This window comes from Sciurus vulgaris (genome assembly GCF_902686455.1).
Source record: "Sciurus vulgaris genome assembly, chromosome: 5".
Classification (NCBI taxonomy): Eukaryota; Metazoa; Chordata; class Mammalia; order Rodentia; family Sciuridae; genus Sciurus; species Sciurus vulgaris.
Genome location: NC_136465.1, coordinates 141,441,911 through 141,460,218, shown reverse-complemented (window position 1 = coordinate 141,460,218; position 18,308 = coordinate 141,441,911). Strand labels below are relative to the sequence as shown.

Sequence of the window (18,308 nt, the reverse complement as noted above, 5' to 3'; positions counted from 1 at the left end):
AAGAATTTTCCCCAACCTGAGACAAGTTTTCAGGGTACTAATTGCTTAATCAGTGAGGAACAAAGACTCTAGAAAGTACCACATACTTTTCCTGTTCCACTTACCTTGTTGAATTATGAAATCATCAGATTGTATGTAATTGTGGTTTCCACACAGGCCACATGATTTTCCATTATGCTCCTCAGACAGTTTGAGGTAAATTCCCGATATTCCATCCCACGCCAATGAAAAACCAAAGGTGGTTTTCACCAGAATGTAGTCAGCTAGTTTCTCAATGAAAACCTGTCCAATTGTCTGAGGCAATGTTAAACTTGAAAAATAGAATGAAGACAATCTAAGAATATGATGAAGGATTAGTTATAGATGATGTATTTTCTTCCCAAAGTAATAACTGTATAGAGAATCTCAACATTTTTGAAAACTTCAATATTGAAATTAAAAGACAATGAAAACGATCATCTTTCTTTGTACCAATTTGGAGTCTATCCTTACAATGGATGCTTCTTTTAACCAACCAAAAATGCACACTTGCTGAGTATCAGTAATTTTTTTAATCTGCAAAGTAGCTATCTATTTAAAATAATAAGGACTTAAGTGTTGTTTTTTTTCTAGAGAGTTAAAAATAATCTAAAAAATGCTGCTCAACAATTCTAAAGACAAACAATGGTCAGAATATGCAAATGTACTCAAGTTTGAACTTTCTTTAATTTTATTTTCAATGTGGCTATCAGGAAATAGGAGTTTCTATTGTCGAAATATCACCTTGGCGTAAATCATTTTTTCTAAAAGAAAAATGTCTCAGAATGATTAATCATACTTCACATTAGGAATATAATATACTTTGTCATATAATATTGCATAGATTATTTTCTGGTTATTAAAGTAGATACAGTGTGGCCCATTTAAACAAAGGTTACATAGAATATTTAAACTCCTCATCCAATGTCTAATTTTTCCATTTTTCACAAAAATGTGTACCTAGGTAATAAGAAATGCAAGGGAACTGAAGAAAACTAAATAACTGGACATTTAAAAGACAAAGTCATCTAGGAAACATTTAAGACAATAGCATTCTTCCATTCATGAGTATTGCAGAAAAAAACAGATGCTGATAATTAGGGAAACTGGAAAAAACTCATTTCTGTTAAGATAGCATGTCAAAATAAAATCACAAACTTGAAGGTGAGTAAAATGGTGGTTAATAGGAATATTCATATACTTCTCAAAAATTTCAAATTAGTGATTTCTTTCCAGAGAGCATGGATACATGCAATAGAAACTGTAAAACTAAACATACTAGCAAATGAAGGGACCATCAAAGAAGCAACTCAAAATGTCTGTAACCATTGCACAAAGATAATTTACAGATAAATATTTACAGAAATGTGATTATAATGTAGGAAAATAACTAAAAACTTATGGGAGAACAAAGAGCCTAACTAAAAATGTTCTTATGAAAATTATAAATGAGGAATTCATAAAGTCAGTCTGAAATAACATTTAATATCATTTGCTTGAGTTTATAAGTTCATAAAAACTATACTTGAAAAAGTAAATCGTGTTTTATAAACATTTAATAGTAATTGGATATTAATTGGAAGTATAGTTGAGGGTAATTTTTTGTCAGGTTGTCTGTTACTTGGTTTATTACTTGCTCTCTATAACAGTTAATTTAATTATATATACAACTTTTTAAAAGAAAAAATGGGTATCTGTGATTATTCTGAAGTTTATAACATAGAAGAAACTAAGGGGGAATTAAAAATGAGAAGTAGATAAACTTCAGGAATTCTAAGACAAACTCCACAATGTGTATGAAGTTCTGATTTTATTTTACAACAGGAAACATTAAAATGCAAATTAATGAATATACAGATTAATGCTAATCTGTATATTCTAGAAAGGGGTTCATTTCTACCAAAACCCCTTATTTCACGGTTGAGAAAACTGAAATCCAGAGCGATATGAGCTAGTGTGCACAGCGACCACATTTGAGTTCATTTTAGCAAATATTTCTCTAGCCCTAGGCCATAAACAGCATTAGTATAAGAAACATTGCTGAATAATAAGAAAATCATTTTTCTATCATGCAACTGGAAATCATCACAGAAATGCTTTATCCTTATTAAAACTAAGTATGTGTCTTCCACTTAATAAAGGGTTAACCTATCTGAATGGCATCTCAGTTTTATAAAACATGTAATTTTTAAGAGCCCATTATATTACCCGAATTCCCATATAAAGAGTCCTAAATTAACTATTTAATTTCAGCTCTAGGAAATACATGTTTAACTGCATAATGTTCCCATTCAAATGCTAAGCTTTCATTAAGAAGAAAATAATCAATAAATTAAGTCCAGAGAGATTGAGGGGATGCTCCTGGTTGCAAAACTCCCCTGGTACTTTGTTGGAAGCCCTTTCTGCTACTGCCTGCAGCCTCTTGAGGAATGTAAACTGAGAAAAGTCATCACTGGTTGGTAAGGCCATTGCACTGGAAAGAATACTCATGGTTCAAAACTTGGTAGTGAATTCTGAATGATAGATCCAACTGTTCCCTCCCCCAATTTACTTTTTCTGGCATAACTCAGCTAGGAAATATTTAAATATTTAAAAGTGTCTCTATAATTATTTAGACTGAAAGGTAGATTTTTTCCACAGTATTCCTAGTTTTAAATGTATAAAACCTTTTGTAAAATATATAAACATACCCTTCCCCCAAACTCTCCAGTCATATTCTTGGCAGACAGGAAGCCAGAAGCGGCTCCTCTCTGATCTATTCAAGAAGGCCAGTTATTTATTGGCTCTGAGTCTTTGTCAGAACTTCAATGGAAAAATCTCAAGTGACACTCAAACCTCATTCACACAAACTTGGAAAGACCTTCAATTATCATTTCAAAAATAAAACAAAATAGATTCTTCTAAGGTTCTGCTATAAACAAAAAAGAGGAAATATTTAAGAAAAAGAAGAAAAATGATCAGGAGTTGAATTATAAAAATCTCTTGAATTTCTCATAAAAAATGTGATAAACATCTCTACCTGTGTAACATATTTCTGTCCTGCACAAGCATTAGGAAGGTCAAACTGCTGAGATTCCTGGCTACCTACTTGGCCTTAGAACCCACTAAAGTTTTGGTGTCTCCCATACAATGTAAGGGTACTGTATAAGAAGAAATCTTCTCTTCCTACTCTCTACAATTCACTTCCAGACTGATATTCTAAAACTGTTAATGTGTTATATCATTTTCATTACAGCATTTATCATACATTACCTGATTCCATCTTTTTTAATTTCATGGCCATAAATTCGAATTTCCTCTTGGTTTGAAAAGAATAAGCTGATTGACCGATAACACGTATACACTGAACCAAAGCATTTAGGGCTATTATGAACCTTCGAGGGAGAAAAATGAAAAGACAACAACAACAAATAGGATCCACTTGGGTTACTAAAATCACAATGCATGTTTACAGTTCTGTAGTATCATTAGTTCCAAGACACTCTGCAAAGTTATGATAACATTTGTGATCACTGAGAGAAAAGAAATATTTACCCCATAAATTGGTGGATAGAATTAACTTCCTAAAATGCAAATGATCAGAAATCGGAGTTAATCAATCTTCAAAATTCTGAAAGTGTTTCTCAAATACTAATTAACATTTCAAAAGGTGTTTTTCCTCATGCGCACTTTCCAGGAAAAATGTCTATCTTTAAAAAAAATTTTTGAGAACTAGTGAGCAAGTAAGTTAACAAAGAAGAAATGAATCCCTGTGTAAACATCACTGCAAACACTGGTTATATGTTCAGAGCATCCAACAGGCTTTTCAAAGCCTGTCTCTCAAGTATGAATAAAGTTCCCAGATCACTAGGCTTCTGTTAAGATCCAAGAAACAGGAAAACTAATACAGGAAAGGGAACAAATTCTCCAGGAGGAGTTGAGAAGAAATCCCAAGTGGTAGGTGCACAGTAGGACTCAAATCATTCTAGCTTGGAGCAAGAGAAAGAAAATTTGAGGAGCGAATGTTTCATGGAAGAGAAGCTGAGAGATTGCAATATGAAGGAGAGTATTATAAAGACAGTTTGGCAGGTAGAGTTTGGTTCAGTGGTTAAAGAAAATGAAGAAAACAAAAGATGGGATAACTACTCTAGGAAAATGTACAAGAGAAATAAATCAAGATAACCTATTGGGTGCAGCTCTAAGCAATGCTTACATAGTGACTTCAATGTAGCATCCACTTGTTGATTGAACCAAAAATAGTAATATAACTCTACTAGAAGGAATGAGGGGGTGGGGTATATGTGTGTGTGTTTGTGTGTGTGCAAGGTATCTGTTGTGTTTGTGTACTTAACTAAGTATGAAGCATGCTGTAATTAAGATGATTCCTCCTTTTCCATAATAGGAAGTAAACAAATAAGTTCTAACTTTTAAAAATAAATAATATCATATTTATATATAAGATAAAAGGCAGAAGAAATAGTTTCAAAAGTTGCTTCTGGGGAGCCAGACTACAACTGGAATGAAGAATGAAGAAAGGCCAGGTGTCATGGCACACACCTGTAATCCCAGCAGCTCAAGAGGCTGAGGCTGGAGGATTTTGAGTTCAAAATCAACCTCAGTGACTTACAGAGGCTCTGAGCAATTTAGCAAGACCGTATCTCTAAATAAAATATAAAATGGGCTGGGGATGTGCTCAGGGATTAAGTGCCCCTGGGTTTAATCCCCACTACCAAAAATTTAAAAAAAGAAAAAGAAAGAAAAAAAAAAAAAGAAGGAAGGAAGGTGGGGCTATTTTTTGCTACTTATATCTTGATGAAATCTTTCCAACTCTGTTCATGTATTACATTCATAAAAATAAAATTACATTTAAAGAAGAAAAACATCAGAGGTATAAAAAAGGAAATTGCATAAAGAAATTCATCAGTATGTCTTTTTAAAATACTGATTTTAAAAATCCAATTTTCCAAAATGGGATATTGTTAAATCATTTGAGCGGACCATGAATTGAAATATATACAGCAAATAAAATTTATGTTTGTTTTTGTTTTTGTTTTTTGGTATTGGGGATTGAACCCAGGGCCTTGTGCTTTCGAGGCAAGCATGCTACCAACTGAGCTATATCTCCAGCCCTAAAACGTATGTTTGTTAAAACTCTTCGACATAGAAGAAAGTTCTTGATAAAATAATAAGTAAAAATGTAGGACAGAAAATTATACACAGCATAATTCAATTTTATAAAGCTATATAAAATGCAGAGTAAAAATATCCTGTACGGAGATATATGAAGCCATTAGCATGGTAATGGTAACTCTTGACTGATGATCCTAAAGTTATTCTTTTAGACTTCTCTGAATCTTCAAATTTTCCACACATTGTGTTATTATCAAAAGATAATGATATTATCAAAGGGCTCAGAAGAGTAAGACACTGGACAAGAACATTTTAATGAGAGAGTCAAAGGAGTTAAGTGAGAAAGCTGGTGGGAGGGGGGCAGGGTGGAGTCAATGTCAATGAAGCAGCTAAGAGCAGAAGCCCTGTAAGCAATGAAAATGCATCCCACTAACTTTCCTATCTAGAGACACCCCTAATTTCTTAGCTGTAGGCTCCATCTTTCAACTGTCGACATACCTCATTTCCTTTCTGAATTGCAGACCCAGATCCCTGAGTAAATTTCAGATCCCACTTTTAATATTTGCATCATCTAAGACAGGAGAAAAATTTAGGCAACTCTAACATAAATTAGAAGGAAAAACGAATAGCAGGAATTTAAACACATATTGGCTATGAAAAGTTTTAGCTTTTACAGCAGTTTTGTTTTAGTTCTACAAAGTTTCCTTGGTTGTGCTTTGAGAAACTTAGAAATTCATGGAAGGACAGTGAACAGGGGAAGAAGTCCTGACTTCCTTACTTGAACTAGAACCACTCTGTAGCTTGCATTTTGAGATGTCTCCTAAGAATTCATTTGAATCAGTTATTCTGCATCTAAGAACTAATTCCCTGAGTTCCCTCATATAGTATTAATCTATCTAACGATTATGTAGTTCATATACTCCAATGAATAAATGTCAGCTTCCAGTCCATACTAAGGATGCTGGTTTGTCTTGTTTTGTTTTGGTCCTGGCACTTGAATTCAGGGCTGAGCATGTACCCCTCAATTAAAGTGTCAAGAAGGAAGTAAGTGTAAGCAATAGGGTTGGTGAGTGAACCTATCCCCTTTTCAATGATCAAGCAAAACCTGAAGATGAGGGATGAAGACTGGAGTTGACATTATGACATCCATAACAGACACTTATGCATTGCCTGTAAGACCCCTAACAGGGATTCAAAACCTATTTCTCACAATGCTAGGCCTCATCTCAATAGAATTATACTCAATATACCCACAAAGTTGGTCTAACCATTATGAACAGAGCCCTGAGTATTCATTCTATGATTCTTATCTATTTCCCATCATTTGTCCAGTACTTTTAAAACATACACTTTTCCAGAAATAATTTTGTTAAATAATTTTATCCTAGGATCACCTACCCATACTGTGTACCGAGGCTCCAAATTACCACAGTCCTTTGCAAAAATATAGGAACAATTTCCTGGAAAGTAATAGTAGATGCCATCAAATGTTTCAAAATGGTACTGTCCCCAGGTTTTGCAAATACCATCTCTGCCACTGCCCATGTTTGGGACTGAAAAGAAATAGGAAAAAGTCCGGTAGAATAAAATAAATTAGTTGTTTCTAGTCATGTTCAGTTATGATGATTCTAATTTTCAATGAAGTGTTTTCTTCTTTGGTGGTTTATATCACAGGAAGAAATAACTAGCATAAAATTACTAGGTGCTCTCAAAATGATCAAACTTCTTAAGGAAAAACAGGGTCTACGATTTGTTATAAAAAAAGAAATTTATATTAGAAACTTCCTTAATTTTTACTTCCAAAAGGAGATGCAGGAGAAAGGGAAATGATACAAGAAAAGAAGGTGGTAGTGATAAAGCAAATAAGTGGCTCAGAAAAGAGAAATGTCACGACCGAGTGTCCTAAAAATTAGCATAGACAGTGTTAGAGTGTTCCATTCTCCACAGTTCTTTCAAAAATATCTTTATGATATTCAAAAAGTAAGTATTAACCAAAACAAAAACTAAAAGGCATTTTTATCTGTCTGGTAACTGGTGTTGGGAAACATTAGTTGGTCAGAGTTTACTGGAATGTATGAAATAATGACCTCAGAAGACCAAATCTCAAGCAATATTCTTCTTAATTGACACAACTTCATTTCCTATTATCATGTCTACACAAGCATATATCCTTCTATTCAATTTTTATTTTCTAGACCCTTCCACTTTAGAGTAATGTAGAAATCAATAACATTAACTGAATCTTTGCTATATGTAAAACATTTCAATATTCTCTATGGAGAGTATAAGGATAAAGATAACCTTGGTGTCTTTTCTTTCTTTTTGCAATTTTTGCCTAAATTTACTATTTCTGGCCAGTAAAAGACATAGGGTGATTCACTTTTTTTTTTTTCCCCTGTATCAAGGATTGAACCCAGGGGTACTTACCCACTGAGTCACAACCCCAGCCCTTTTTAGTTTTTATTTTGAGACAAAGTAACTTGCTAAGTTAGTTAGGGCCTTGCTGAGGCTGGCTTTGAACTTGCGATCTTCCTGCCTTAGCCTTCTGAATCACTGGGATTACAGACATGCTCCACCATGCCCAGCAGGTGATTTACTTTTAAAGCAGTCTTCCCTGACAGTGTGCCTTACTTCTGTAGCATATTTTCAAAGCATCTTGTACTCCCCTTTATAGCACATATCATAAGTTTAATTATTGTGCATCTCTTGTATATAAGATTCTGCCCCTAGACTGCAGCCTCCAGGAGGGTAGGAATATGTCAATACAATTTACACATGTACAGCCTTTGGCCTAGGTTGGGATCTAGTAAATGCTCAATAAATATTAATTAAACGAATATTTGCTGATCATATTCACATAAGATCCTATCTTAGATATGATGGATAGGAATTTTAAAAAAGAAAAACTCCCCTGTTTTGAAGAACTTTCAATTAAATTTCAGTTTTTTTTTTTTTTTTGTACAAAATATTCAATTAACTCAAATTCAAAAAGAATGTGTGGCTCCAAATAACAAATCTAATTTACAAAGTAAAAGAGAGATGACAGAGAACTTGTTATGGTGGACTAGTAGTATATAAAGTGTAAAGTATAATAGAAAAATACTGGAGATCAGTGTGAAGGAAAAGTAGGCTTAGTTATTTGCTTGTACATTGTTTCAAAATTATCTTAAATTACTGAAAATGAATTGTGAGCTCTCCAGATACAAAATATCATTGTCCCAACTCCCAATGGATGAACATTACTGTAACAAATTATGCTTTCATGTTCTTTTCAGCATCCCATAATTCTCTCACAAATATCCCTGAAACTTACCAATTTGGCACCTTGTCCCAAGAGCTTGAAATATTTGACAGTCACATGTACCAGTCTTAGAACAGAAAGCTCCATTAAGGCATTCATGAGGACAAGAACCTGAGAGGCAAAATAAGAAGTTATTTTCTGGCATGCATTGGCTCTTATAAACACAATATGTCAAGATCCAGCTTGGACTAACTGTCACCACCATAAACTTAAACAGAACCCTGGGCCTCTTGCCTTGAGGAGCTAAAGAATTAAACCCATCAAATATCTATCTAGCCCATTTCATTATGTGAGCTGTGAAGCAAGAAATACAGGCTTTCACATCTCAAACTACTCTGAGAGCAAAGATCAGCCTCCTCCAGGCAATCGAAAGGTCAAGTTCCCATGTAAGGAATCACTGTCCCAGATGATGAGAGCCAGAAATACACAAACTGCAGAGGATTCCGTTGACGGAGTTCAGCTCTAGCTGCACTTCCGATCTGCTTCTTCTCCAGGAGTAAGCACTAAAGAATAATGTCCATCGTTAACTTATGGAATCATGCAAAGGACAAAAACCAAAAAGGAACTCCCATTATTGAAGAGAATAATTAAATACTTCATTTGAAATTTGTTTATTAGTCCTCAGGCTCAATATAAATGATGCAACATCTTTGGGACCTGTGCTTAATATTGATGAAACAGAAGCCTACGTCACTGCTGGCTGTCACCAAAAATATTACCTTTTGTGGAAAGAAAACTTGCCCCAAAGATTTACATTAAAAAGAGGAATCAAGTAACTATGAGCTCCCATCCTAATTTTGTTATCATCTTCTGAGTGGGTTTTAAAAATGCAAATGAATTTTTCTTCTATTAAGGAGAGGACAAGAGGCAACTGGCAAAACTCAAACTGGAAGGACTTAAGTAACATATCAGAGGAATTAGAGAACATCTTTGAGTCACCATAAAGCATTACTAAAGAAGTTGGGTCTGCCTGGAAAATGTCAAGTTCATGGAAGACACTTATCTAACTGTAATAATTTAACCACAGTTCTGCCAGAGACAAGAATGAGAAAATCCTACTATTACTTTCCACCTTAAAATTCATTGATATCTGTACAGTTTAAAATACACAAATCTCTTCATAAATCCTGAGTAAAAATGATATTTTAAATTAAACCATAAATGTTAGTGAAAATGATGTTTTTCATAAACTTGAAAGTAGTTTTTTTTTTCTTAAGGTGCACATTATTAAAGTTTATCTTAGTTCACAGTCTTAAGTTTTTCCAATAAATACATATTTAAATATTTAAGTAAACAAATATATCTCCTTTAGAATCTTATTTACACTCTTGTTTGTTCTCCTGAAAACAAATATCAAACTAAAACTGGTGAGGATCAATGTAATTTTAAACATCATAAGAATTTCTATTTCCTAGTTTCCACTCAAATTTTAAACTACTTAAAGGAAATGGGAAATTCTTACTTAATTATTAAATAATAATTATTTAATTAATATTATTATTCATTATTTAATTATTTTTATTTTAAGCAAAATGGGGATGTTAAGGTATTAAGGAAAAAGTAATTAATTCAGAAAAGGGGGTTCTGATACCCAGTGCATCATCCAGATCTTATAAATTTTGTCTAAATGTTTAGCTCTGGTCATTTTAAAAAATAACTAGAATTTCTATAGAAAATGAACTTAAATTATTACTATTATTACCACCCTGGTTCAGTTTCCTCCATGAAGTACATGGAAACAATAGAGAATTGACTCAATATTATCTCCCAAGGGGACCTTTTGAGAAAACAAACACAAAAACACAGATATGAGAACTGACCTTTTATTTTGCTCTCACCCCAGTTAATAGCTTCATGGAAAAAATATCTTGGAGAAGTTGCTTCAAGCTTTGAAAGAAATAAGGATTATTTAATTCAAACCACAAATGCAGATGGAAAAATCCAGAAAATGGCTATAAATACAGAAATGATGAAGTACTGACTTTGTATTTCCATGGATCATTGATACTGTCTCAGTCAGGTAGAAAGGGCTCCTTCAGAATTTGGGTAGATGACCTGGTTTCAAGTCTTTGGGTCCTTCTAAGACTTTGACAAGTCATTCACCTTCTCTTTTCTCTGTTTTCACTTCCCTTCCTCCTCTCCCATCCATCACCCCCTGTGAAAGGGGCCTGACTGCAGCCTAATCTTTGGATTAACTGATGGCTTTGCCTGCAGAAGTAGCAGTTCTCTGACATTTCCGGGTACAGATGAGACTGGAAAAAGCTGCGTGGGGCTAATGGATCAACAGTGGTGCTGTCTTGTAACCTGCACACCAATCACTACCCACAAAAACACCTGCTGTTTCAGGGTCAGTGTGTCACCTTCAGCTCCAAAGAGTTGACACTTTAAAGTTCATAGAACATTTAAATATATCTCTTTATAGAAACTAAGGTAGTTTCTAGTAAGGGTTAAAAACATGAATTATAGAAACAGACCTGGAGTGAAGTCCTGACTCTGTCATAACTTATACTTTCGCAAGTTTCCTAACCTCTCAGTGCCTCTGTTTACTCATCTGTAAAAAGGGAAAAATAATGGCACCTACTTCATTTTCATAGTTATGACAATGAAGTAAAACAGAGTATATAAGGCTTTCAGCTTATTTCCTTTACAAAGAAATCAGTGATAAAGAGATTTATCTTAATCTAAACAACCCTTATGAAACTTTCATATCAAAAATTGTGGATTTAATACTAATCAATTATATATGATTATTCCAATTCAGTACCAATTGCATGTATAACTTGGGCCATATCTCTCTCAATCGTTTTTTTTTTTTAATATTCAACAGAAGAAACACATATACCAAACTTGCCCCATAATTATCAAATAAATCAGCTGATGATGTTGGGGAAACTGGAGAAGGGGAAGGATAAAAAGGAAGTATGGGTGAGGGACATGATGTGAGGAGCTGAGCCCTCTCTCCACAGAATCTGGTCACCCTCACACCCGTGAAGTTTATTTTGGCATTTTTCCATCTCAGTACTTCTTCTTTGAATAGGAAAACCTACTTTATGCCATATGAAACTGCTCTCCTATCTCTCAACATATGAAGACTCATTTCTAAACTCCTTGACCCACACCATGGCTCCAAGTTGACTGTTCCCTGTTTCATCCCCACTGCTCCATCTCCCCTATTTGTCTTTGCCTCTGTCTTCCAACTAAATTAAACTCCCAACAGTCCACTAAGACAGCAAGTCCTATTCTCTCTTCAGTCACACTCATTCTGGCTGCCTAAATCAAAAGTAGTCAATTTTTTTTTTACATTCTTTTTTAAAAATTTTTTTATTTATTTTTCTTTTTACAGACTGCATTGTGATTCATTGTACACAAATAGGGTACAACTTTTCATCTGTGGTTGTCCCTTCATTTCCCTCTACACAATCCAAAGTTCCTCCATTCTTCTCTTATCCCGCCACACCCCCCATCGCTTTGTATCAGCACCCATTTATCAATTGTATTGCTGGGTACCAACATCTTCCAAATTTGATCCAAAGTGATTTTAGGCCAATCCAGTTAGTGGAAACCACCCAATCATCTCTGATGCTCACCAAATGTGTAAAGCAATTTCAATTCTGCCTCCCACTGGCACATCCCTTGAACAAATTTTCCACCTGTTCAACCTCACTTTCCCAGTATATAAAAAAGAATAATAACACCTCCCTCACAGAATTGAATTAAAGTGATACAACTAATACATCAAGAATTGTGCCAAGCATGTAACAAAGGTTATAAACATGCTACCTATTGTTATTCTCAGGCAAAAACCGAATACACTGGGTAACATTAGGCCAAGGCAAAAGAATATGATTTGTTTCTTGCAGCACCCAACCCACACTTCCTCTAGAAACACTGCAATGACGACCTACCACACTACCTTGCTGACTACCCCAGCAACCATCCTATTTACCCCAACATCATAATACATTTCACCAGTGCTAACACATGACACTCAGCATTTTTTTAAACAAATCTAAACTTAAAATGGCATTTTACATTGATAATTAGGAACTTTTTTATTTTTACATCAGATGAATAATGACAAGTAATTGATGGTGTCTTACATTCAATGAGCCAATGGCACAGAAATTACTTCTCTATAGCCCTACTTCCACTAGACATGGAGTTTTCAGATAATAAGCCCTGTTATTCTTGTTTATATCACTAGCACAATTCTTGGTATGCCAGCAACAAACACTAATGGAAAGGAATAAAAGTATCAGTCCCTAAGGGGGTTTAGAGCCATAACTATAGCAGACTCTCTTGATGCCCCTTTCAGAATCTCCTCAAATTCACCTTGCAATCGTTCTGCGTTCCTGTGCACACTTACAGCCTCCAACATCAAGCCTTGGATTCCTTCTCTCTCTGCCTGAGGATAGAGACTAAGCAGGACAAATGACAAAAAGTGCTTTCCCAGGTATTTAAGGCTCCTCAGAGGCCACTCTTGACCACTAAGAAACAGGAATTGGTGGATAAATATTCCACTTTTTCCACCACTTGTGGAAGCAGTTCTAGGACACATGCTACACAGTTCCTCATAAGGTCCCCAATAAGAGCAGGTCCCAAGTGCCTACAGCAGGAAGCCCCTCATTAACACACCCAATATTCGATTTTCTCCCTTTTTCTCACTTTTGCCAGTCCCTTATCTGTGCACTTTGCGAGTAAATAACCTGCACCTAAGTCTATGTCTCAGCACGTGCTTCAGGAGAATGATTGAGCTGGAATGCAGATACAAAATACCCCAGGCAATGGGCGCACATATTCACATAAGTGATAAAAGAGAACAGTCCATTCTTCTGCCTTCCTGATTATATCTCTACAGGAGGTTAAGCTGCACAGAAAAATACAGTCTCCAGGTAGGAAATAGCTGCAGCATTTGTAGAACTCTATGTCTATCCTTCCTTGGATCACTTCATTGCAACGTATTTCTGAATACAGTTATCTATCCAACCACACTGTGTTCTTGCAGCACATGAGTGAATCTATGGATATAAATGGCCTTATAACACAAGATTCAGATCCAACAGAGTTCAGTGCATGATTATAGTCTCACCGCCCTTCTTTAACATTTCCTCTTTTTAAATTCATCCAAGGAAAATACATGATTTTGCAGGCCATATAGCTCATCTCGTAGAGTGCCTGCCTCTCATGCTGGAGGCCTCAGTTCGAGTCCCCAGCACCATGGGATTGTGGAAATAAAAAGCGAACAAAAATACATGATTTTGATGCAACCTCCCTAGCTTCAGAAAATAGAAGTGCAAGTTCCTTGCTCTTTGTTCTCTCTAAGGTAGACATCAACACAAAGAAAGTGTATTCCTCACTCAGTATCAGAAGGAAGGTGTTCAGAAAAATTATACATATTCTAAAAATTCTAAAAACATTGCAATGCACAATAGTATAGTCCCATCCATAGGGCACTTTATATGACTGACACCTTCAGGGTATATTTCAAAGGTCCCTCAATCTAGTGGATTCACCATAAAGTTTTTCTCAAAATCAAATTTCTTACTGAGTCATATAGATGACCTTTGGTGGTTAACATAGGATATTCTGGCAAACGTGTACTTTTTCTTTCTCAGAGAAACACCATTTTAATCACTTCACATGATACATCAGTACTTATGTACACAAAACACTCTATTTTCAGAAAAAAAAAAAATAGAGCTTGCATTCCATATCAAATCCTTTACCCATTCTTGGGGAAAAGAGTCTACTCTTAACAAGAATAAATCTGCTTGGTTTCCTAAACTGTAACAACAACAGCCTATCAAATCTGTCAACTATTCATTGACTAATTCTTTTTAACACCATAAAATATACAAATTCAGGCATTCATCAGAAAATGCTAGTAGAAATTGTTTGCATATTAGCATTTGTCAAAGGCTTCCCTGAATATTTAAGTACTTGCTATATAAATGTTCAAATCATATTACTTCCCAAAAAATGCCTTTACTAAGTTAAGATTCTCTTATTTTGCCATCTATCTTTTATAGAGAAACATTTTCTAAAACCAATTCATTTGAACATTCCAACCATAGTTTGAAGGCAATGCAATTATGTTACCCAATATCTTTTATGTAAAGGGACCCAAGTAAAAAGGTCTCCTCAAATTCAATGTTACTCTGCCCCTCCGAAACACAGTTACTTCTTCGGAAATGCCTATAATTTAGATTCATCAAAAAATACAAAAGTCATCTGTCAGGACACCAAGAGATATATATCTGATGCCCTCCTTCAGTATTTAATTTGTATCATTTCCATCTTTTTCTGTTCCTTCTTGAAAGTATTTGTATTATTGCTATGGTCCTGACTGATTTTGTACTTAACTTCTAAACCAATTCAAATTTCCTAGCAAGTGGATGGGATTCAATCTTCCATAAATGCTTCAAGTTCGTCTGTAGATAATTGAGATGAAGAGTAAAAAAAGAAAAAGTATTTCACTTTGAACATGTCAATGAGAACTGAGTATGAATTTGAGGGTCACAATAAAAAAAGCAGAGAAGTTACTTTGCCTCTTCCTCCCCATTCCTGTCTTGTTTTTAGCATTTTATTCCCTTTTCCACAAAGGTCTCATTGTTGAAGTGACAGCAGAGTCCAAAGCAGAATGGATTATTTCTCTGCCTCCCTCTCCATCTGAGGCATAACCTACCTGTGCTGCTAAAAGAGCTCTTTTCTGTCGATTTTCATTAAACTCATTTCTAGAAGAAAACAAAAAGAACTTGTATAATCAGAGGCCCCAAGGCAACCTGAACAAGCCTCTCCCAAGAGAGAGCTGGTGTTTTCCTCCTGATTTCCATCACTTTATCAAAGAGGTCTTTCTTGCTTTAACATTTAAAAGGTCCCCCTCCCCTTTTTGGAGGGGTTAGATTTGGGTGGTGGTGCTGTCTCATTTTACAAAACTCAGAAGTGTCCCCAAATCTCTCCAGCCTCTGATGTAAACTGGATTTTAGGAAGGAACTTGGAAATAGAGAAATAAAATAGCGTGACATTGTAGAACCAACCAGCATAATATTTTCTCCACACGACTCGGTAAATCTGGTGAAGTCAGTTATTTGCCAAGAGTACACTCGGTTTTTTTTCAAGCATAATACTCAATTCTCTCCTGTTCCATGTCATAAAGGGAAGGTTAAAATTAATGTGACAGTGTATTGCAATTTATCAAAATCAATCAATTCATTAACATGAACATTTGTTTTTATTTTGTTTTATATTTTTGTGTTATATATATTGATAAAAATCAAGTGCAGAATAGAATTCTTTTATTCAACAGATTTAGCTCATAAATTCATTATTTATACTTTTAATATTAAAAATTGTTTTACTTAGGTTGAGAACATAACACATTTGCAATCAATGTGTATTAATAATAATTTTATAAGGATATATTACAGAATATAATCTTTTTACAAATCTTTGAAATAAAAATCTCTTTAGTACCTATAGTCACCACCAAGAACACTCCTTGTAATTAAAAGAAAAGGAAATATTTTAGCTTCATAAATAAGGAATAGATCATAATTACTTTTAACTTGTAGAAATGTCTTGTGGAACTGTATTTCATTTTTTGTAAAATATTTGATTTATTGTCAAAAGCAGATTCCCATTATTTCACATTTAAAGGATTAAAAAAAAATAAGAAATACTCACTTCGATGTTCCCATCAAGGTGGATGATGCACAAATAGATCCTGCCAGAGATAAATATATGGAGATAAGAATGAAAAACATACAAGTATCTTGGTCAGTGCTTTGGTTGCTTAACAGATCATTGTAACCTAAATTCTAAAATTTAGATCAAGTTTTGCTGCTAGTTATTTTTTATGATTCAGAGAATTCTGACCAGGAAATTGTCTGTGAGACACTGGAGTAAGTGATAAATCAAAAAGAACAGGGCAGTGTGCGTGGATTTACAGAGACATAATGCAACTGAGAGACCACTAGACTTGGATTCAGAGATCCAAGTTGTAGTTCTGGTCCTACCACTTTGTATTTGCCATGCTTAAGCAAGATAACATACACACCACAGAATGCTGGTGTTGTGCAAGTGGCTCTCTAATGTCCCCTCCAGCTCATCATTCTAAGACACCTTCTTTTGGGCTTCCAGTCACTACTAGGATTAGAAGGTGGTGTCTTGATCTTTCCTGTCATTTGCACTTCAATAATTTCTCCCTTTTTCCCCTACATTCTCCAAAACATACAGCCTTTTCCAGGGATTAAAAACTAACAACTAAATGTAAATAAATGCCTTCCCCAGGAAAATATTTTATAAAAATTAATTTATTGATAAAATTGCTATAAAAAATAATGGGCAGTTAATTCTTAACTTCAACTGTTATAATCTTCAAACAATTCTTTTACCATTTGGGGGCTTGATGGTAGGAAGAAAATTTAAGTACTCAATCTTTATTCTAAAATAGACAACTGTTTTAAATCATCTTGTAGAAGAAAAAAATGAATCAGAACTTCTAGTACAATTGCACATGGTTGAAGCATGATTTTAAATAGCCATCTAAAAGACACAAAAAATAACAAAAGGTGCATGCTTTCTACGTTATTAAGAATTTTCAATAAGATTACCTCAATGTCATTTAATACATATCCATTCCAATGACTTAAAAATGCTTTATAAGAAAAAATTATATCAATTGTGAGAGAAGCTAAAATATAATAAATTAAAATTTTAAAGTAAGTTCTTACCTTGTAATGAAAACAGCAGTATATGAAGCAAGAATGTACCCCAAGGTATCATCAAATTGAATTTTCTCACAATGTTCATTTCAGTGTAGACTTTCTCCCTGAAGTGTAACCAAATTGTTGGTCCTTACTATGATGGCATCTTAGAAGTATGTGTATTTGTAGTATGCTCAAATTCTAATAAATACAGCTGTGTAATAAAGTAATTAGAAAAGGAATTGCAGACTTTCTAACCACACACAGCATCTGAAGCTTTAGAATGTGCAACAAACCTTTAGCTGGGTTTCTCATTAGCAATGCATGGCAGCTGCTCACCTGAGCCCGTATTAGTTACAGCCCACCCCAATCTGCACATCATTCGCCTCTTTAGCCTATGTCAGCCTTTTAGGATTTCTAAAGACAGTGGCATTGAAAAGAAAAAAGAAAAAATTTGTTGATATCACCTAATATCATAAGAGATAGCCATTTTTCCTAAATGTTGATCCATTCTGTTTTAGATTTTTATTCATAAGAGTGTCCTTCAAAAAAGATGAAATAAAAATCCCATCAATCTTTCCTAGAATGTCTAGCTGTTCTCGTAAATTTTTCTTAAAGATTTATAAAACTATGTGCATATGTTTTCAATTCGAATCTCATTGTAGTATAGCTTAAATTAACATATCTATGTGCCCACAGATCTTTCAATTAAACATTCCACAGTAAAAGTAGGATTTTTAAAAATAACATTATAATACTTGACTTTAAAAAGTAAAAAGAAAATAAAGTTACTCACCTGGTCCTAAAAACCTTCCCTTCACACCCCGTTTTTCCATCCTGTATGACAAATACCCAATTAGATAACAAAGACTTCTTATCCCAGCAGTAGGAGCTCTCTTCTCTAGAAGCAACTGACTGCCTAGATTGGCATCAGAGAAAAGCTCTAATATTTCATGATGAACTCCACAGAGATGATCAAAGCCTAGGAACTCATGAAAACAATGCTTATGTATTGGGTGCACTTTTACTATAGCAGATTCCAGACATTACCCACACGTTATCAGAGTCATTTAACAGACCTGGGCACAGTAGTAATGATTGTCTAACAATAAAGGAATTATGAAATAAAAAAGCAAGCAGTTATTAGTATTCCATGGTACCCAGACACTTCTGCA

At 34.5% G+C, this 18,308-nt stretch overlaps 1 protein-coding gene across 1 annotated transcript in view; it reads right to left on the bottom strand.

Annotated features, from left to right (window-relative positions):
* Positions 1–17,282, bottom strand: part of OTOGL (otogelin like) — a 122,831-nt gene extending 105,549 nt beyond the window's left edge. The window contains exons 1-8 of the mRNA XM_079141184.1: positions 17,161–17,282; positions 16,112–16,151; positions 15,114–15,162; positions 10,249–10,315; positions 8,441–8,539; positions 6,526–6,680; positions 3,271–3,392; positions 105–310 (exon numbers count right to left, since the gene is read on the bottom strand). Of these exons, the coding sequence (XP_078997310.1) occupies positions 105–310; positions 3,271–3,392; positions 6,526–6,680; positions 8,441–8,539; positions 10,249–10,315; positions 15,114–15,162; positions 16,112–16,151; positions 17,161–17,239 (817 nt within the window). The 5' untranslated portion in view covers positions 17,240–17,282. The remainder of the gene's footprint in view (positions 1–104; positions 311–3,270; positions 3,393–6,525; positions 6,681–8,440; positions 8,540–10,248; positions 10,316–15,113; positions 15,163–16,111; positions 16,152–17,160) is intronic.
* Positions 17,283–18,308: the final 1,026 nt, after the last annotated feature.